The 21,203-nt window shown below is 48.6% G+C and overlaps 2 protein-coding genes and 1 long non-coding RNA gene across 4 annotated transcripts; 1 reads left to right on the top strand and 2 right to left on the bottom strand.

Moving 5' to 3' along the window:
- Positions 1-1,506: 1,506 nt before the first annotated feature.
- Positions 1,507-6,042, bottom strand: ZP4 (zona pellucida glycoprotein 4). The gene is made up of 12 exons (XM_035544433.1): positions 5,844-6,042; positions 5,380-5,501; positions 5,199-5,301; positions 4,713-4,868; positions 4,158-4,345; positions 3,894-3,991; positions 3,435-3,565; positions 3,047-3,236; positions 2,826-2,973; positions 2,148-2,226; positions 1,725-1,841; positions 1,507-1,637 (listed from the first exon to the last, which is right to left on the bottom strand). The coding sequence occupies exons 1-12, from the start codon at positions 6,040-6,042 to the stop codon at positions 1,507-1,509; spliced, it is 1,662 nt and encodes a 553-aa protein (XP_035400326.1).
- A 5,099-nt stretch (positions 6,043-11,141) lies between these two features.
- On the top strand, positions 11,142-17,383 carry LOC118243351 (cytochrome P450 2C19-like). 2 transcript variants are annotated; one of them, XM_035537341.1, is made up of 9 exons: positions 11,142-11,355; positions 11,655-11,817; positions 12,314-12,463; positions 12,899-13,059; positions 13,304-13,480; positions 14,008-14,149; positions 14,584-14,771; positions 15,968-16,109; positions 16,761-17,383. In XM_035537341.1, exons 1-9 carry the CDS (start codon positions 11,176-11,178, stop codon positions 16,940-16,942), a joined length of 1,485 nt encoding a protein of 494 aa, XP_035393234.1. In that variant the 5' UTR covers positions 11,142-11,175; the 3' UTR covers positions 16,943-17,383. The 2 variants fall into 2 exon arrangements, with proteins under 2 accessions (XP_035393234.1, XP_035393243.1); XM_035537350.1 differs by lacking the exon at positions 13,304-13,480 and having other exon boundaries at positions 11,176-11,355; positions 16,761-17,377.
- A 942-nt stretch (positions 17,384-18,325) lies between these two features.
- LOC118246930 (uncharacterized) lies at positions 18,326-21,182 on the bottom strand. The gene is made up of 4 exons (XR_007708577.1): positions 20,399-21,182; positions 20,026-20,142; positions 19,086-19,151; positions 18,326-18,667 (listed from the first exon to the last, which is right to left on the bottom strand). It is a non-coding gene; the product is annotated as an uncharacterized LOC118246930 (long non-coding RNA).
- Between the last annotated feature and the right edge of the window lie 21 nt (positions 21,183-21,203).

Genomic DNA, 21,203 nt, shown 5'->3' with positions numbered 1-21,203 from the left:
CACCACTTACAAAATAACCAGTTTCAGATGTTTTATTGGTGAACACCAATAAATAAAAGCATGAATAAAAGCATGATCTTGGCCCCATCACAGCCTAGATGATGGGGGGAGTTTGGCAGCACTGACCCTATGCTCTGTACCACATGGTTGTACAGCTAAACTGAAGGTGTTCTGGATCACTGTAGACATTGTTTTAGACTTCTTCAGGTGAAGGAAAGATGTTCTGTTCAGGAGGGTGACACAGCCTGTGACTGAGACACAGGCTGAGGACAAGCAGCCCTGAGGCCAGCCACTGCATGTTATCTCCATTCACAGTAAGCTAGAGAAGGTGCTGACACAAGAAATCACATGCACTTAAAGAAAGCAAGTCAAGGAGAATAAGTGAGACCCAGCAAAGGACAGGAAGGACCTGGAGAGGGGAAAAAAAAAAAAAAAGAAACAGGAAGCCCGAACTCCCCACCACTCTGGGTCAGTTCAGCAACCCATGGAGGGCAGCAGAGAGGCAGGGGCTGCCCTCTCCTCACCCCACCACCCTGCACCTTATAACCTTTCTGCACAGATACTGCATGCCTTACTAAGGCATGGGAAGACTCCAGTAGGAGCCCAGAACATGCTTGTAGATATCAGCTAGCACACGCAGTTAAGAGCAGTGCAAGAGGACCCTACCTGGTGTACTGAAGAGGTGTGGCAAGCACTACTCCTTTAATTGCCTAGTTAATTAACATTGCAGACTGCTAAAGACCGGTCATGAGACACATTATGAGTTTATGCACTGCTTTGCTCCACCCGTACCAAAGCCATTTAACTGCAAGAGGCACTCCCTAAAGGAAGAAGGTATTGGACCTATCCCCAGCTGATGATCTCTCCAGCCTGTGATATCACCTACTCACTCCCACAAAACAACTTGGAGGAGAATATCATCTGCTTTTGTCCTGACTAGTTTAGAAGACTAAGAGCATTTACTATCCTGTCCTCGAGATGGCAGGAGAGAGCAGTTCTACTGCAAAAAATAATGACTTTAGCTTAAAAATGATAGCCTTCCTTATAGCCATAGAACTGCTCTACATGCCCCCCCCCCCCCCCCCCCGAAAACAGAGCACATGCAAAATCTACTTTGCATTAGTTTCATAGCAGTCATGCTCAGTCTTTGAGAGGAACCAAGATAAGTACTTTGGTAAGTACTTTTAAAGGCTAACTTAGCCACTGACAGAAACAGACCGCACCCAGCATCACTCCTGGTTCAGCCTGCAGCTTCCCAGGCCATGACAGGGGCTCCTTCTTGACAAGGAGAGAGTTAACACCAATCCCAGAGCAGAACAGCCAGAAAGTGAGATGCATTTAGATAAAGAGCATTTGGAAAGCTTGCTCTCACAGCCATAAGAATCATTTCTGTCTTGCAAAAAAAAAAAAAGTTATGGCCAGGTCTTACCCCTGTTCCATTACTCATGCTCCAGACCAGGCAGAAGGAGTCCCACAGTCACAGACTAAGTGTGTTTGGAAGCCACTTTATTGCAGTGCATTGACTTCATGTGTTACAGGCACCTTCCTCCACCTCAGCACAGCAGCCACTAACACCACCACAGTTGCCACAGCAGCAAAGCCAAGAGCCCAGGGGGCTGCAGCAAGCACAGCTGCTCCTGTAGGGAAAACAAAGCCCTGGTTAAGAGAGAACAGCCTCAACAGAAAACAGCCTCTTACCCAGCCTGGCTGGGCTGCACACTTACTGAGACTATCCACAGCAGCTTCTTGTCTTAGCTCATTCTGGAGGAAAACAACAGGGCCTCTGCTAGAGACATGGGAGACACCATCCTGAAAGTTGTGCTCAGCACTCCTCTTACCCCCTGTGGAATAGCAGGAAAGTTTTAGGTGACAAGATGTCTAAGCCCTGAAGGTCAGCACACTTTGTCCAGCTCACCTACTCACCACATGGCCAAGCCTGCCATGAGTCAGAACAGAGTTAAGAGATTGAAGACCCCCTACCTTTTTGGCATGAGGGCAATAGCCCTTTCTCAGTGGAAAGGCACAGGAAGGGCCTGTCAAGCTGTACCAGGGATCCAGCCCATAGCACGTGTGCCCTACCCACCAGCTGGGAGCCCAGACCCCTGCTGCCTCTCTGGATGGGGATGCACCAAGGCTAGGACACTTACTGGCTCCAGCAGGACAAGTGGTGGTGCAGGACTCCTGCACAGACCGGTGGCACACTAAGGCACTGCAGTGCAGGTACACCTAGAAAGGGGACATGGTCTTGAGTCACCCAGTATCTGTAGACAGATATCTCAGTGTGGTAAATTGATCTGACCAGCAGCTAAGCACCCACATACCACTTGCTCACCCAGCAGGACAGGGAGAGAAGTAGAAGAGCAGAACCAAGAAAGCTTGCAGCTTAAGAGGAAAAGGATAAAGTTTAGTAAGTGAAGGAAGTGGGAGCAGAGAAAACACTAAGTGACAGGTGATACAAAGGCAATTCCTCACGCACCCCTTCCCACAGCAGGAGGGAAGTCCAGCCAGTGTCTGAGCAGTAGTGTAATTAGAAAAACCCCTCCAGTTTTCATTCCTGAGTATGTTGCCATGTAGTATTGAATATCCCTTCAGCTAATTTGGGTCAGCTGCATGAGCTGACCTCCCTGCTTCTAGGCTACTCCATACCTGCTCAATTGGATTTGGATGGGTTTGGTGAACATCACCTAAGTACTATGGAGTTAATGACATTCAATCCAGATACCTCCCAGGTACCAAAAGGACAAGAGTCTCAGACATGGAGGGATTTTTATTGTTCACATATTACTTGCTCATGAAGAAGCTAGGCAGCCAATACACTATCTTACCAGCCCAGAGAGCATCTCTTGGGAAGTGGAGTCCACAAAGGTGAATGTGTAGAGGGTGAAACGCTGGTAATGAGATGGGAACTGTAGTCCTGAGGCAATACTCAGAGGCACCAGCTGTGTTTGATAGTTGTCCCCTACATAAGGGCACCTAAGAAAGGGGCCAGAAATTTAAGAGTACATATCATTCCCCTGATGCCCAAAGCTATTTACAATCCGCTTACCCATCCACCAAGACAGGCCACTGCATCTGTTGGTGGGGATTGATACTTGGAGTGGCCCAGCAGTGGTGCAGGACCAGAACCAGGTCAGGGTCCGTTCTCTGAAGGATCCTAACTTCAACATAAATGGGGTCCCTCAGAGCCTTCACAAGAGGATAGTCACTGTCCATGTAGTAGGAACTATAGCTTTTATCTGGGAGAGAAGAAACAAGAGTCATTTTAGAGCAGGAATAATCAGACAGAGAGAGCATCCTTCATAGTTATATCATTAAGTCCCCAGTGGGGCAGGGGAAGAGCAGTACCATGATTCACCCATTAAGAATCCCTTATTACCCAGTGAAGACCAGAGTCCCACCCCAAGAAGCTAGAGCAAGTACTGTGGACCTCATACCTGAAGCAACACGCAGCTCCAAGGACAGAGGACCCGGCTGGGACACGGCAGGGAGTGGTGGCAGCGTGAAGACCTGAACACTCAGGGGGATGAAGCTCCCAGTGACTGAGTAACTACAGCGGACATGTAGCCTGGTGGGACAGGAACACCCCAAGTCAAGCAAGTTCACTCTGACACTGCCTACCTGCCTTTCTCCAAGGCTGCAACCTAATTATCTACTTAAGTTAATTACATCCCCAGTCTCCCCTCCAACACTTCCTTTTATCTACTGAAAGTTCTCTGGAGTTCTGACTGGAGTCTGTAGTGTCACTGATCAGCACCAGCTTTACTACCTCTAATCAGGGACACGTCAGTCCCTACCCTACTCCAGTGTCCCTGTTATGAGCTCAGAACTTGCGACAAGCAAGAACTTCTCCAGGAAGACTGCACATAGCAGCAGTCCCAGCTCCAGAGCATTACCTGAAAGTGCTGTCCCTAGTGACAGAACCAAGGCTCCCAGTCTTCACATCCCTGGATGCCACCAACTCATTCTCATACACAATGTGGTCTCCAGTGACCTGCAATGACAGACCAGACACTGTGGCTGCAGTAAAGCCAGACTGGAGAACAGTGTTTGGCCTCCAGAAGCCTGTAGGGTGCCCACTAAATAGCCCAAGCCACATCAAGTTTCTCCAGGTCTATCTGGAGTTTGCAGTCCTGCCTGGTGACAGCTGCAGCTCTTACCTGAAAAGTAGTGCCACAGGCAGAAAGTGGGAACTGGTACACAACAAAGGCACTGTTTTTCACTACAGGGGTGCAGCCAGCACTTGGCCCACTGGCCAGATGCACAGAGTCCAGGATAACAGGTGGCAGGGTGACATCCCGAGAAACAGCAATGGAAAACAGCCCATCTGGTGTGCAGTGAGCTGTCACTGGAGGAAAACAGTTTTCAGTTCAGGAAGAAGCAGCCTTGAACATTACAGCAGAGACAAGAGCAGCAAGTACTGCAGGTTCTCCTGCCTGTAATCCCCAGAGCACACACTGAGCACAACAAGATGCAAGTGCAGCCAGCTCTATACACTCCTGTCCAACAGTTAACACTGATCCTGGCCCTAAACCCAGCTCTGTTGCTATAATTGAAGTGACTGGACACTTCCATGAGGCAGTGTCCTTAACAGCCAAAAAACACAACCCTAAGCCACCTGTGGGCCTGGTATGCACCAACCCTGCTCTGCCAGGGAAAGGAGGCTTCCCAGCCAGCAGCAACTCCCAGAGGGGAGGACAGTGTTCTACACTTACCTGTGTTACCATAGTAGCAAGTCTTCACCCTGTCCCTGGGGTTGTAGCAACAGCCCCGTGCTTCACAGTCTCCCCGGCTGACAGGGGAGGAGGCACAGGGCAGCCGGTCCTGGCTGCGGATGGCAGAGCAGACACTGCTGCTTGGGGCATCCAGGGCTGGAAGAAGTAGCACAAGTTTTCAGCAAGAGCACAGGAACAGGACAGGGAAGGAAAAAAAACACAGAGGACACTGGTGTAAGTTGTCCTGGTGACTCTGCATATAAGCCAAGGGAAGTTTCATGGACTCAGGTGAGAGTCAAACACATGGCCCAGAGCTGGTGTGGAAGCCTGCTGAGGCACAAGTCCCCAGCGAGCTGGGCTCCTGCATCCACATCCTTCCCCAGGGAATCTCCTGGGCAGCAATGAGTTCCCCTTCCCAGCCCCAGGCTGACTAGGAGCAGCCACAAGCCACAGGCAGGGTTTCCTAAGGAGCTGTCAGAGCCTTACCAGGAAGGTCCACAGGGCACCTGAGCAGCTTCTCTTCCAGAAGAACCCTTTGCCCAGCTGCATCTGTGCCTTCGAGCCCCACAATCATGAGGTAATTGCCATCCTGGGGGAGAACCACACCAGTCAGGGCAGCCAGAGCAGCAGTAACCGCAGCCCCAGCAGGGTCCCTGGGGTCACTCACCCATTCAAAGACATAGCAACTGGTGTAGGAGACTAACACTTTCTTAGAGCCGTCTGGAGCCCCTGAAACCCAGAGCCCACAGCCAGAGTCGTTGTGCAGGGCATGTGCCTTCCCCTCAGTGTCTAGGGGAAAAGAATACAACAGTGGGGGCTTCAGCATACCACACCAAAGACAGGGGCATGCTGTAACCCCAACTTTCTGGGGGAGACAGGGTCCCAGCCTGCATTAGGGTCCAGCAAAACATGAGGGAACCCAGCAGCTAGGGCCACCTAGACCCTGGCACATAGCTTCACCTCAATCCATGACTGAGGAGTCCTATAATCAGCTCCCAATTCACACACAAAGTACTGAAGCTGTTAGCACTTCACATTAAAGCCAGCCCTTTTCTTCTCATTCCAACCATACCTCTGCACTGTGTAAAGATAGCAGCAGCCAGAAGGCCCCTTGACATCACTCTCACTTACCCCAAGCAGTCAGCACAAAGGAAACATTCCCTTCCCAGCCCAGGGATAAGGTGAGCTGCAAGCTATCTTGACCACAAGCCAGCATGCCAGGGTCAGCAAAAAAGCTGCCCTGAGCCCCCACAACCAAAGCAAAGGGACCAAGCAACCCCCAAAAGAGCAGAGCTCCAGACGCAAGCCTAGCCTGCCCTACAACACCCATCCTGCTCTCCTACTGAGGACCATAAAGTATCTGCTCCTAGTATAGCCTTTTAAGTTGTGGAGCCAGCTGGGACCACCAATTCCTGGCATGTCCAGGTGGACCCAGCCCAGCAGTTTAACACCTTCTATTGCTCTCACCTGGCTCTGAATTTGTCACAGTCCGTTTGCATCCCTTCCAGCAAACCATGGCATAGGAGCTGAGCTTATGTCGAGAGATGTTTTTGTGTTCATATCACAGAGCTGAGAGTGGCTCATCCGTGCAATTTACTCTGGAGCCTGAGAAGGGCCTTCAGACTCCTTTTCTCACCCCGAGTTCTTCCCATCGCTGGAAGAATCCAGGAGATGTGCCCATTCAGGAGATGTGCCTTCTTTTCCCCATGTACCTACTGCTGCTTTGATTACTTATTACACCACGTAAGTGCAAAAAGCTGAGTGTCAATGCTCTTTTTCTCTTTTAAAGGTGCCACTGCTTCAAATGCTAGACACAGGGTGCTGACATGTAAGTACAGAACAGCGCTCCATATGAAACCTCTGGAAAACTAGGAAGCTCAGGGAGCTTTGCACAAGGAAAAAGAGGTGATTGCCCTTGAACACTCCCAGCACTGGACTGCAGCCCTGTTTGCAGTGCAGCTTGTGTGGGGATAGCTGCAGGACTGTTCCAGGGTAGGCTGTCGGGTGACAGGACCATACACTCTGTGGGACATTCACCCTCAGAAGCTGACTGGTTTCCTTTGGGAAGCCTAAGATGGGCCAGAAACACAGATAAGGGTGAACCTCCGTGATCCCAGGAAATGTTTTGCCTGCTAGTACCCACTGCCTGCCCATAACTGCAATGCATCTCACACCCTCACACACACAGTCGTCCCCTTGCAATATGTCAGCCCTACCACGCTCAGACTAAAAGTACTGCTCCACAAAGCACAAGACCTTCTCAGCAGCTTTGCACAGCTGGGACTGAGGGAATGGATCCTGACAGGCTGCCTGCTTTTGAGCAGTGCTCATGAACCCCTTGTGCTCTCCCCAGCACCTCCTGAGCACTGGGCAGCCATGGTGGAGAGGCACTGGGGAAAATGTTTGGACTTTGGCAGGGAGGGAAGCTTCATCCTCACCTAGCACCCTTTTCCACAAAAGGCTGGTCCAGATGATCTTTCAAAGTCCCTTCTAATGCAGACTGTTCTATAAGCCTGTGATCTCTGTAGAAACTGATGTCATACAGAGAGGTGTGCCAAGAAACCTTGCCCAAGTCTCACAGCCACTGTGAACACCTGAATGCTCTACTTGACTGGATTACTTGCTGATAATTAGGATAAAGAAACCAAATAAATAAGTACTTTGGAGTTAGAGAGACAATTTTCATTAAATTTTAACTTGCCAATTGTTTGTTCATGCCAATAGGAAAAATATTTACAGGTACTTGAAGAACAACTCTATTTGAAAAAAACACCTGGAGTGCTGTAGACTCACCACAGCAATACCTGTGCTGAGAACAGTTTCAGTTAAGTTCCCTTCCCCAATTTCTACACACACATACACACACTTGACAGCCATGTTGGATGATAAACGTTGGACTAGGTGATCTTAGAGGCTTTTTCCAACTTGAATGATTCTACAATGTGGAGATGGGAGGCAAGTGAAACAAGTGAAATCTGAGGAAATGAAATATTGTTTGGAAGAAGTTGTTATAGGAAGTGGAAAGCAGTCTGGCTGAGAGGAAACATACATATCTCTCTTCCTCCCAAACCGCTTCCTGGTCTATTTGCTAGTTATCACACCTTACAACAATGACCCAGCTCTAACTATACATTTAGCTACCCCCAAGACTGCCACAAACCGCACGTGGACAGGGTGAAGGTAGGTGAGGCACACATCTCTGCAGGCTACTCAGACCCCAGCAAACTAAAATCTTTCTGGGATATCTGTTAGGAAAATCACCTCCTCCTAACATTTTTTTTTTTCATCAAAGCAGTGAAAAGGGCTGAGAGAATACTACCACGATGTTCACCACATGTGGCTCTACCAAAGCGAGCCTTTGGACCTTTGGGACTCTGGTGCCAGCTGAAGGAGGGGTGCACAGCACTGCCATATCCCCTCAGCTTGAGATGCCAAACCCCAGAGATGATCTCCTCACCTTCACACTAAATAAAAGACTGTCCACCCAACCTCTTTGAAGACGAGAGCCAAGGCTACAGCCTGCAGCATTGTGCAGAAAAGCTGTGCACAGAGGTGTACCACAGTTGACACACTGCCCCCAGAAGCCAAAAGGCATCTGCAGACAGCAGGGATATCCACACAGAGCATTCTGTGGAAGAGGGGTGCTGGCTGCACAGTGGGCAGGGGTGGCACTGGCAGTGTCACCTTCTGAACCAAGGTCCAAGAAGAAAAGGAGCAAACAGCAAGCCTGCAAGAGATTCTGCACAGTGATGACATTTTATTCAAGCTTGAGCTTTATTTTAGAAAGAAGAGGCAAAGCTACAACACTGTTAGCCTTTTATTTGAAAAATCCCAAACACCTGCCTCCAAAGGATTTAAGACAAAGTTCCTGGTGAAGATGGAGAGAGGGGCTTTGAGCTTGGCTTTCCTGGACTTTCACATGGATGGAGAGGAACAACCAGCCCTGCATACTCATGGCTTCTGCAAATAGAAGCAAGCACCCAGAAAATAGCGTCACTTGGACACTATTGCAACATGAAAAGGCCCATGGCTTCCCTCGGGGAAAGGTCGGCGTGACTGGTCTTCTGAGTTTTCCTGCCTTGTAAATCCTCAGTGTGTCTGCCGGGGGGGGCGGGGGGAGTAGGGATATTTGGAATACACTGATTTCATCCCGATTAAAAAAAAAAAAAAAAAAAAAAAGAGAGAGAGAGAAAAAAAGCCTTGAGAGTTTTCCTATTGGGGAATATTTTGCCTAAAGTATACAAACTGTGAGGCAGAGCTGAGAAGTGAACCCTTCCTCCCAGGAACAAGAACATTACAGAAAAGGTGACGGAGTCATGAACTAGCAGTAGCGAGGCCACATGCAGCAGGGCGAACTCCCGTGAACTCCACTATCACTGGCTAGACGTCCTTAGGCACCCATGAACTTCCATGAACTGCCCTGGCAAGGCATGAGCTGATGCAGCAGATGAGATCAGAAGATCAATAACTAGCTTGAACTTGTTGGCAATCATCAGATACCAGTCTATAAGAAGTGAAATGAGTTTAAAAAAGAAAAACAAGTAAAGATAAAAATTATAAAAATATTTGATAAAGGTAAGCAAATTATTGCACCTACGTTAGAGAGCAAGGATGACTTAAAAACTCATAGGTAAGCTATTGAAATTTTTGCAAGGGATGGAGACCTTCACTAGCATCTCTGAGTGAAGGCGAAACTCACATGAATGTGCTGCTGCACCGCAAACCCAGCACACTCCGACCAAGCATCCAGTTCACCCAGGCCCTCAGCTAATTCCCACCAAGTCACACATCCCCTAACTTCGTTGGATGAGATCTGTCAGCTTGCAAGAGTCACAGATTTTCTGGGCAGCCTGTTCCACTATCCAACCACCTTCATCATGAGGAATTTCTTCCTTATATCTACTCTAAATCTTTTAGTTTAAAACCATTACCCCTTGTACTATCGCTGCACACCCTGGTAAATAGTTTCTCTCCATCTTGTTTGTGAACTCCCTTTAAGTACTGGAAGGTCACTGTAAGGCATCCCTGGAACCTTCCCTACTCTAGGCTAAGTAACCCCAAATCTTCTAGGAGAGGTGCTCCAGCCCTCTGATCATCCCTGTGGCCCTCCTCTGGTCCCACTCCAACAGGTCCATGTCTCCCTTGCGTTGGAGCCCCCAGGGCTGGACGCAGTACTCCATGTGGGGTCTCACGAGTGCAGAATAGAGAGGGAGAATCGCTTCCCTTGACCTATTGGCCACATTTCCTGAGACAGCCCAGGAGATGACTGGATTTCTGTGCTGCAAGTGCACATTGCCAGCTCATGTCGAGATTTTCATACACTGGTACCTCCAACTTATTCTCCAAAGGGCTGCTCTCAACCTGTTCACCACCTACTCTGCTCTGGTGTTTGGAAATGCCCCAGCCCAGGTGCAGGACCTTGCACTTGGCCTTGTTGAACTTCCCAAGATTTACATGGTCCCACTTTTCAATGTCAGTGTCCCTCTGGATGGCATCCCTTCCCTCTGGAGTGTCCACTACACCACTCAGCTGGCATCACCCACAGACTTGCTGAGGGTGCACCCATCAGACATTAACAAAAGAAGGACTTGTTTTGTTGATGCCACGTTCCAGAAGTAGGTTGGGTGCACTAACCTATACACAATCTCTCACAAGTTCAGATCTTTCTCAGCTTGGGAACCCATTCCCTAGAAGCCCTATCAAGTTCTTGATTTCTCTCTTCTCTACCTCCTCATCTTCCTCTTTCTCTCCTTTACAAAAGCTTGAAGAGGTCAGAGTCCCAAGGTCTCTCTTCTAGCAGGCCCTTTGCTGTCTGTCACTATGCCCGGAGACTTTTCTGCCTGTGCTAGGTGGATATTTTATACTTTCCTCTCTTGTGAGGCCATACCCCCCCTAGGGAGAGAAACTGAGGCAGTTGCTTTGCTCACAAGACAACACACCAGTGTGTTCAGCATGCTGCCTGCAGTCTGACCTCCCCTACTAGCACCAGGAAGCCTTCAGGAACAAGCAGGGTTGGCTGTCCCCACTGAGAACTAACGCAAACAATGCTGAAGAATGGGAAACCCACATGGCACCGAGGTACACGGAAGGTGCTCTCAAAACAGCAAATTTCTGGGAGCACCTCAAGTGGAACGCCCAGCCCATACTATTATCTCCGTAACAATGAAGTTTAAGTGAAACAAATCAAGTCGTATGAGCACATTTTTAACTTAATCTCTGTTGGCCTCTGCAGTTGCTTGAGACAAGGTGTGTCGTTAATGACCAATTAACTTTGGAGAAGTTCAGTCCTGGTTTCGCAACACAGCAGTCTCAAATGATTGACTAGTAACATTGGATAACTCAGCCACGTGATCAAAAACGTGATGTTGATCTAACAGAGCAGAGCACTTCAGTATATAAGCTCAGGTTTGGGCAGCCCAACTCAATTACTCCCAAGCCTCACAAGCTCTCCTCCACCTGGAAAATGGAGCTGCTGGGGGCAGCGTCTGCTGTCCTCCTGGTTTGTGTTATTTGCCTGCTCAACTTCGCCAGATGGAAAATCCGGTCTGGAAAGGGGAAGATGCCTCCAGGACCAGCTCCTCTTCCCATCCTAGGGAATCTGCTGCAGGTGAAACCAAAGGACTTAGCCAAAACCCTTGAGAAGGTACGGACTCTCTTTTTCCCCTCGGTTTCTTCTCCGGGTGAGAAGTGCATGTGCTCTGTGCATGGGGACAACGTCTCGCTATAGCCTGATGACTGCCAACCCCAGAGCAGCAGAAAAGCCATGGGGATCTCAGCTGTCTCCCCCCAACTGCTCTCACCCTTGATGGCTGACATTTGCCATGAGAGGACCAGATCTTAACCCTGCTGGTCTGTGAGGCTGCACTGCCTGCAGAAGAATGGCGTGGTCACTTTTCAACTCCTCCTCTCTACATGGCCGTGTTCTCTCTTGCATTTTGACAGCTCAGCGAAGAGTATGGGCCAGTTTTCACAGTGCACCTGGGCTCTGATCCAGTGGTGGTGCTGTGTGGACATGACGTGGTAAAAGAAGCCTTGATTGATCGTGGGGATGAGTTTGCTGCCAGAGGAAGGATGCCACTGGGAGACCGGGGTAACAAAGGATTAGGTATGTTCACTGACTGAGCTCCTCCTGAGGCTAAGGGAAGGGCTGAGGACAAGTATGGCAGGGGATGCATGGGGCACACCATGCACGAGGGCAGACTGAGTGATGTGGGGAGGGTCCCACCTGGAGAACGGCAGGCAGGGCAGCCTGCAACTGCTGGCTTCCACCACCCAAAGAGGATTTCTGAGAAATGGGGCTCGACTTATCTCACTGATGCGCAGTGGAAAGGCAAGCAGCAACAGCTCCAGGCTGCAGCACAGGAAATTCTGTGTGGATGTGAAGGATGAATTGTTCGCAAGGAGGTTGGAGATGTGCTGGAGAAGGCCAGAAGCAGGCAGCTGGACTACGGGACCTCCAGAGGTTGTCTCCAGACCACAGTACTCTATGATGCTATGTCAGTGCTATCTACAGGGCTAGGATTCACTGTCATTATGAGTCTCCATTCATCTTACATCCAGCGCACCAAATCAGGTCTTCATTCTTTCTTCTTCCTCTGCAGGCATTATTTTCAGCAACAACGAGGGGTGGCTACATGTCCGTCGGTTTGCTCTCACCACTCTGCGCAACTTCGGGATGGGGAAGAGGAGCATTGAAGAGAGGATCCAGGAGGAAGCTGAGCACTTGCTTGAAGAGCTCAGAAAAACAAAGAGTATAGTCTATTTTTAATATAGCTTATATTTGGAAAAAAAAAAAAGACTGCATTTAGGGAGCCCACGTTCTTAAGCATAAGTTGTGGAGTCTCCATCCTTAGAGGTATTCAGAAGTTGTCTGGACATGGTCCTGGGCAAATGGTTCTAGCAGGGAGTTGGACAAGATGATTTCCAGAGGTCTGTTAACCATTTTGTGATTCTGTGAATAGATGTTTCCATGCATTTACTCCTTGCAGTAGCTGCCCCTCATTACAAAGCAGTTAACAATTCCATGATCAGGTACTGTACTTTTTGAAGAACCCTTCTGTGTCAGTAAGGGACTGTGAGTTTCCACTAACCACCAGAGGTCAGGTTACCCATGGTAGCTGTAGGTTTTGCCTTTATTTATTTATTTATTTATTTTTTAATGGCTTGTAACTTTTCTGAACTCACAGAAATGCCCTTCGACCCAACATTTATGCTGTGCTGCACCGTCTCCAATGTCATATGTTCTGTCATCTTTGGGAAACGATATGACTATAAAGACAAGAAGTTCTTGTCCCTGATGAGCAACATGAACAACATCTTTGAGATGATCAGCTCCTTCTGGGGACAGGTACCTTCAGCAACCGTTTCACAGTGGTAACATTCTCCCAGGGGAGCAGGAGGCTTCCCTCCCAATGAAGTCTCACTTCAACCTTCAAACTAGGACCCATCAATGTTCTGCTGCTCAAGAGCAAGAAACACCCTTGCAAATGCAGCTGGTTTTGCCAGCTAAGTGCAGCTTTTCCCTAGTCCTAACCACTCTTTTTCTCCACCTCTGAGATTCCTGCTAAGACCTCCTGTTTCTTTCCTTCCAGCTATACCAGATGTTCCCAGAGATCCTGGATTACTTGCCTGGCCCACACAACAATGTGTTCAAAGAAATTGATGCTGTAAAAGCCTTTGTAGCAGAGGAAGTGAAGACGCACCAAGCCTACCTGGATCCCAGCTCTCCTCAGGATTTCATTGACTGCTTTCTCAGCAAAATGCAGGAGGTTAGGAGAGAGCATACAGCCCCAGCTCATCCCCAAACACCCCTTCCTTCTCCTAACTAATAGAGATATTGGGATAGCCCCTTGTCAGTGCTGAAGCCAGGCAACTGGTCTGTGCAAGTGGACAGACACTGACAATACCCCTGATGTTGCCTGTGCTAGAGCTTATAGCTGGTGGTCTGCACACTCTGCAGTCACTACCCTCAGCTGCTTGGACACCAAGACCTACACCTGCTTGCACCAAAACACAAGGGCATTTGCAGGCTGGTCTTGCAGTTCTTGCACTGGAAAGCAGTTGGCACAGCAAGGGCAAGCAGACAGTTATATACCTAAGATACAATGTACAGCTTCAAAGAAGGTTGCTCTGGGGTCTTGCTTACTGCACAAAGATAGCATTGAATTGTCCCACATGGCTGCCACACCTTATCAGAGAAATGCAACAGCTCTGGGTGGAAAGTAGGGCCCAGGATGACACAAGAAAGGGCCCTTTTCTCAGTTCAACTAGAGAAATAACCCAGCCTTTTCTCTAGGAAAAAGACCAACCCAATTCCAGCTTCCACGTGAAGAACCTGATAACCACAGCCTTTGACTTGTTCATTGGTGGAACTGAGACAACTAGCACCACCTTAAGATACGGGTTTCTGCTTCTTCTCAAACACCCAGAGATACAAGGTACCAGTCTATGATCTCTTCTCCTCTAGCGGTTCCCCTGGGCTGGACACAGATCTAATGCTACTGCCTTTTCAACTTTTCTTCTCTCATATTCTATCTAAATGGGCAAAGTCCTTGTATGCTCATACCCCTGGGGGGCTATTACACATCTCTCAGCTTCACTGGCCATCAACAGCAAATGCACCCCCTCACCAGCCAGGGACTTGGCTGTGTCCACATCTTTCTCTCTCGGTACTCCTATTTAGCCAAGTTTGTTATAAGGGCATTCTTTGCACAGGCTGCAGTGGAGCTGCTTTCCAGACAACACCAAAATCAATATAAATGCTCCCATCATTTTCTAGCAAATCCATGAGGTTTGTGGACAGCTTAGGACAACCTGTTTGGGTGGATTTGGCTTTATTCACCCATCTTATGGTTTGTGCTTCTCTTGACAGAGAAAGTTCAAGAAGAGATTGACCGGGTCGTAGGACGATCACGAAGACCTTGTGTGGCTGACCGGACCCAGATGCCCTACACAGATGCAGTGGCCCATGAAATCCAGCGCTTCATCACCCTCATCCCCTTGAGCGTCCCTCGTGCTGTAACCAAAGACATCTACTTCAGAGGGTATTTCATTCCCAAGGTTAGTGGGCAAGCTCCCTCGAGTTCAGCAACAAGGTGGCAGCATGCTTGTTCTTAGGCTGTCGGTTACAAGCCAGAAGCTAGAAATGCTGTGACCTGACCATGTCATCACCTGGGCCTTCATAAAGGTTTTTTCCTCAGATCCCCAGGCCGCTGTAGCATGTCTGCAATTCCTTGTTGCTGTCCCCTGGGCTGAGACCAGAACACTGGGTCTGCCCAACACCTCTGCTCACTTGCTCTGCAGGTTGACCTATCAATAGAAACACGCTGAGCTCACAAAAAAAACAGAGCAGAGTCTCCACACAAAGGCAGCAAAGCTGTGGAACTGCTCACTGCCATCCGGGGGAGCCTGGGCATCTCCTTGGAGGCAGAGTCAGTCTGTGGTTATTGAGAGCAAAGAGACCCCGAGGCAAAACGTGATGGAAACTGTATTTACATTCAGATGAATGAGTAAAACCTGTTTGCCCTGTTCTTACACACTTATTGAGGCAATCATTGTTGGCCACTGCCAGAGGCAGGCTGATTGATAGGCTAGGGCAGCCCATGGCCTGGCCTGGCCTGGACCACTGCAGTGATGCTCATGTTACTTCCTATCTTCTGAGGGACCATGAACACTGGGGAAACAGCAGCATGTGGGCTGTTAGCATTATGATTTTCATCTGTCAGTGTAAAATCAAAAGGCAGGGCCCAGGGAACTGTTCAGCTTCTAGCAGAGTGCTCTTTTGTCATCACTTCTGGATTATTTATCCTGTTACCCAGTCAGTGGCTGCTCAGAAAGTAAGAAGAAAGAGGATGGTGCCAGGAGAAAATTGTCAGAAGAGATGAGAGCTACAATCTTGTGTGCTTTTGCTTTTCAGGGCTCACAGAAACAAAGGAACATTGTACATCTACAAGTTCATTATAGTGAAACACCAAGAAAGAAGAATTAGGTGGGGTGTCCCCAAACAACCAGAGAAAGGAGAGGATAAATGGGCTGAAACAGAAAGGGAACACAGGAGGGGCAGCCAGAACAACTGTCTATGCTGTGACATCTAGCAGGGCCTCCCTAAATCTGCCTCTCCAAAGCGAGAGTCCCCAAAGGGCAGCTGAAGGCTCTGAGAGGATTGCACTAGTCAGCTCAGCCTTAACTTGGCAGACAGCTGGATTAAGTGACCTAACTCACCTCCCTTCACTTCTGCTCTTCTTGTCTTACTGCAGGGCACCACAATCTTCCCCGTCCTCAGTTCTGTGCTGTATAACAGCAAGGAGTTCCCAAACCCAAATGAGTTTAACCCTGGACATTTCTTGAACGAGAACGGCACCTTTAGGAAGAGTGAACTCTTCATGCCCTTCTCAGCAGGTAACGCACAGGCTTCCTCTCCCAGGAGCTGCTGTCCTTCCCTGGGGGAACCACCCTTCTTTTCCCCATAACACCTGCTCCCTGCGTGGTCCTGCCTGGTCCTGCCAGTACTTCCCTGGGGCTCGCTGCTCTCTGTGTACCTCCTCCCTGCTGCTCCCTTCCCCACCCACATCAGCCCTCTCTTTTGGGGCCTCGTGGCTTTTTGGAACTCCCACTGGGAGCTGCTGATGTAATGCCATGAACGGGTGCCACTCACACTTTGCAAAGCACCTGTCACCTTTGTACACAACCACTGAAGCCATTCTTAACCTACCTGTCTTTCCGTGGCAGCTCCACTTTTTCTGGGCACCTTTAAGTAGGCTACACATAACCACTCACCTACCAACAGCCCCAACCTTCCACTTTCTCACTCACTCTGTGTCACCTCACTCTCGTCCTCTCCACGTGATGCCTCCTCCACACTCAAGGCTTTTCCTGTTCTTCTTTCACACACCCAGCCAAGCTCCCAGTCAGTCACCTCCCTGCTGCTATTTACTAGCTTTATTTACTAGCTGTACCTAGTAAATAAAGCTGCATAGCACGTAGGCCTAGCACAAACTCCAACCCACACAGCAGCACCTGCTCAGCACTATTTGTTGTGTTTACTTCCAGGGAAGCGAATATGCCCTGGAGAGGGCCTGGCACGCATGGAGATATTCTTGCTCCTGACCACGATCTTGCAGAATTTCACCTTGAAGGCTGTCCTCAGGCCTGAGGAGCTCAGCATAACCCCTACACTGAGTGGAACAGGAAATGTTCCTCCCTTCTACCAGCTCTGTGCTCTTCCCCGCTGATGGGCACGAAACCTCTCTGCGGTGTTCCCTAGCCTGTCTAGTCCTCTATATCTCTCTCCCCTACTAAATCCAATGACAGGAGTGTTGGCTCACCTACCCAACACCTCCATGAAGACAGCTCCCAAAGTCCCAGGCTCTTCAAACACGGATGCATACACAGAGCAGATGATTTCAAAGCCTCCTAGAATTACTCTGCCATGTCACAGGGAAGTTGTGTGTGTGACTCTGCAGCCCCTTGCACTGACAGTGTGCGTGTGTGCTCACTGAGCACAGAAGTCCCACTGAACAGCCGAGTTGCTTACAAACGTGGCTCCTGTGGCTGCCCATGACCTGCTTCTCCTGCAGCATGTGTCCCACTAAGGGCAGCATGCTCTGCTACTGGACAGTATGGTATGTGTACATTAACAGCCCAATAAAGAAAAATCTATTTATGAGGCCTTGAGCTGCTGGCTTTTTTTGGGTTGGGGCAGTCCCTGCAGCCACTGCTCCACTGCAGAGCAGGTCACAGTGCTTGCGGCCACGGCACTGCCAGAAGAGCTGTCCTTCCCAGGGCGAGGGCCCTGCCTGTTTCACCACCGGATTCCTGCTGCTGCCTGCAAGGAACCCTGCCAGCCCTGCAGCCTGCAGCTGGCTGAAGGACAGCGGCAGCATCCCTCCTGGAGGACAGCACTCCTCCATTCACAGGCTGAAGCTCTGGCTACTTTCAATGCTGTGCCCCTTTGGTGGGACCTCTGCCTCCTCCTGGGTGCCCCTCTCATTCCTAGGGTACTCTATGGCCCAGCCTTTCCACAGGCTGGGAGCATCTTCCTTATGGCTCCTCTTTCTTCCCAAAGCATTTGCCAACACAACCCTGCCTGTCACTGTGGCCGCCCAGCATCCTCACATGAATCAAGATGGGGCTGCAGAGGAGATCATTTCTCTGGCTGGTGTCTCTTACTGAAATCATAAGAGAATAAACATTCCCACTTCAGCTCCCAGCTGAAATACCTTTTGTAGGGGCACAGAGAAAATTTTGTAGGGGCTGAGAACTAAGGGAAATTGCCATCCCTGGGGCTAAAGTCAGCAGCTGGAACTTCACTCCCTCCAGTTTTCTTGGGCTTATCACTTCACCTCATTTACAGTCTAGTCTCCTTCTGCAAATTGAAAACAAGGGTGCATTCATGTTTTCCCAGGCAGTTGTGAGGAGCTCAAGAAACTGAATGATGGGGATTCCAGCAAACACTCTAGTTGTTCACTCTATTATCACTACAAGGATTTAGATGTTCTTTATTAAAATAAATTAAATTTAGGAGGACAGCAAAAACACCTCTCCCACAGCACTTTGTTACTCCCCAAATGCGGGGAATCTCATTTTGCTTCCACATCTCAGAGGCATAATTCCAAACAGGTTCTTTCCCCATGCAGTCTCTTTGTTTGTCCTATTCTCTAGAATTTCCTGTATGCTTAAAGAGAAAACTCTTGTTCATGAAATGCAGCTGTGTAGCCCCTAGTGTCCAGGAAAAGGATTGTGTCTGCTGTTTCTGGTTCCAGCCACTATTTGGTGCTTTTCTCTCAGTGAAAGGGAGGATGATTTTCATAAATGTATTCCATCACAGGTGGGTCTCTTCTGGGCTTATTCATCCTTGGGGGCTTTGCCTGTGCTTGGATGTCTGGTCTGAAGTGTTTTTCTTGATCTTCATTTACGTAGACGTTTGTTGTCTCCTCCATCATGGTCAGATAAAAGTCCTAGAAGCAAAATATTATTTCTGTGATGGCTGTAACAAAGTACTCAGGCTACAGAGAATACAGTGCATGAGAATTCCTGCCTTTCTTTGGAAATGTTTAGCAATATTTTGAAGAAAATGTATTTGCTCACATTTCAGGTTCATTCCTCCCTCCATTTTTGCCCATGCAGGATGCAGCTGTAATACCTGTGTACTCTAAAACAATGGCAATCTATTGCTGGACCCTCATCTGAGATTGCATCAGACAGACGTACAGCTAGAAACAGCAGTAGTGTAGGAGCCACAGGCAAGCATGGGGAGAGAGCTTTCCATGAGGTCTCTATTATTAGTCTAGGGCTACCCTTAAAGCCAGTCCTTTGTTTAGTAATTCACTCGGAAGCCTGTGTGCTACAGTAAGAATCAGTTAACAGATGACTTACATCTGGAGGTCTGGGAGGGGATCGCTCATATTCATGTTCTTCCTGTATCTCAGGATACCCACTTGTCTGAAGAGATGAACAGAAAGAGTGACAAACACCACCTATCTACAATTCACCAACAACAGTGCAAGAAGTACAGAGCAGGGAAAAAATGTTCTGTTATCAAATTGCTCAGAACTCAGAACATACTTGGGGCATAAATAACCACATGGAATAATATCTAACATAATCTAAGCTGGACATCAAAATGATTTTCATCTGGGACAATCACGCAGGCCACTTGATGCCAGCCCGTGGGAATTACCTTGCAGAAGTGAACCCTTGATGCCCAAGAATTGCCTTCACTACAACGTCCTAAATCCACCTGGTCCCCTTTAATACAGGGGAAAACACTCACTTGCACGGCTGCCACAATGCTTCCTGACTTTCCTCTTCTGTGGACACATGAATGCTTTTTCACCCCAGAGGAACAAGGCAGGGTACTACACAACCCCCTCATTCTACCCCACCAATGGGGAGGTAGGCATTTAAACCCACCCCATGGGCTGGAACAGAGGAAAAGGTTGACCAAACTACATAGTATGAAACAATTCGGCAGTGTTTTGGGAACTAAATAACACTATTTTGTAGTCAGAGGATTCCTAAATGAATGATTTCCTGTAGCAAATAACGAGAAATTCACTGAAGAACAATGATGATAGATTTTTGTTTACTTCCTGCTAGTTAACAGACCACTTGGCGGTGCCTCTCCCATATTTTCACATGAATTTCTCTTTTATCTTTATGATCCTGTAACTCCTAAGCAGAGCAGTGACGGTTTGAGTGCCTAGGGGTGTGGTCTTGAACATCCTAAGAGCTGCAGAAGGTACTGAATCAGAACTCTGATGTAGAGGACTAGGCTAGGAAGTGGCAAGGCATCCAGGAGATGGAAGGTATTTACCTGCTTCCAGCTGAAGTTTGACCACTGGAGAACACAGACCACTGCCAAGATGACTGCAAGGACCAAGGCCAGGAAGCTGGGTATCCCTGCGGCTACTCCAATCACCCAGGGCTGGTACTAACTCACAAAGAAAGAGAGTCAGGTCAAATCCATGCAGTGTGATCCTTTAATTCTGTGTTCAGTAGCAGAGTGTGGGGCTAGCATGCAACAAGGATAGCCAATGTGAGAGACAGTACTGCAGCCCTGGGCCACAACAGTGGCATCTAGCTCAGCTGCACTGCACATGGGAACGGACAAAAGAAGCAAAGATTTGATTTTAGAGGGAAAATGCTCCATGTAAACAATCACATTAAATAATGAAGCAAACTCTTACCCCATAACAATCTGCTTGGACAGTTGTGCTTCCTGTTGCTGTTTCAGAAGTCTAGAAATAAGACGGTTTAAGAACATTTCAAAAATATATTTCATATAAAGCAAACATGGACAGAGCCTAAGCAAGCAGTTGCAAGACTTCAACAACAGCACATGGTAGGTTACACATGGAGAACTCGGGTGCACCCTGAGGTTGTGGCCTGTGCTTGCCAGTCATAAGCAAGAACCCGGACCTTGGCCCTTCCAACAATAGCTCTGACTGGAAGGAATACATGTTCTTCCTCAGAAAGGGGATTATGGCTGGAAAAAAAGCATACACAGGAAATAAGCACAAATATATACCAGAGAAAGCTGGATTCAGAAGAGAAAGCAGCAAAAAGGGGAGCAGGAAGCCCCAAGAAATGATGTGCTTTTGCAACAGGCTGCTCTCTGTCCTTGCCACGTCATCTGCCTGCTTGGCCTTCCCTTGAGCATCAATCAGTGGAGGGTGCTGCACACCCTGCCTGGGCTCACAGAAGCAATGCGTGTAGTGCAGGGCCCCGAAAACTGGACATACCCCGAAACAAAACCCTCTGGATTTTTCTAGCCATTGAAAAATGTCCCACCCAGCTCCAAAGGCAGTTGAGGCCCCACAACAAGAAAGCCTATCACGTAGTGATGGTGGCAAGTGCATCGCTTGTTATTCTCTTGCCCAGACTGACCCACCGCCTACAGTTGACAGCTCACGCAGTAAAATACTGCAAACTCACTGCACGCTGGATTTGTTCATTTCTAAATAAATGAGAAAACAAGCACAAATACAGGAA

This window comes from Cygnus atratus, chromosome 7 (assembly GCF_013377495.2).
Source record: "Cygnus atratus isolate AKBS03 ecotype Queensland, Australia chromosome 7, CAtr_DNAZoo_HiC_assembly, whole genome shotgun sequence".
Classification (NCBI taxonomy): Eukaryota; Metazoa; Chordata; class Aves; order Anseriformes; family Anatidae; genus Cygnus; species Cygnus atratus.
This window is presented reverse-complemented; position numbering and strand designations above follow the sequence as displayed.

Bases quoted from the DNA above. Each gene is read 5' to 3' on its own strand.
- LOC118243351 (XM_035537341.1), top strand. From the start codon at position 11,176: ATGGAGCTGCTGGGGGCAGCGTCTGCTGTCCTCCTGGTTTGTGTTATT. The intron at 11,356-11,654 runs GTACGGACTCTC...GCATTTTGACAG, and splicing joins TAGCCAAAACCCTTGAGAAG to CTCAGCGAAGAGTATGGGCC. The intron at 11,818-12,313 runs GTATGTTCACTG...CTTCCTCTGCAG, and splicing joins CCGGGGTAACAAAGGATTAG to GCATTATTTTCAGCAACAAC.
- ZP4 (XM_035544433.1), bottom strand. From the start codon at position 6,042: ATGGGTGTTGTAGGGCAGGCTAGGCTTGCGTCTGGAGCTCTGCTCTTT. The intron at 4,346-4,712 runs GTAAGTGTAGAA...GTTTTCCTCCAG, and splicing joins TTGCTACTATGGTAACACAG to TGACAGCTCACTGCACACCA. The intron at 3,992-4,157 runs GTAAGAGCTGCA...CTGTCATTGCAG, and splicing joins CCTGTGGCACTACTTTTCAG to GTCACTGGAGACCACATTGT.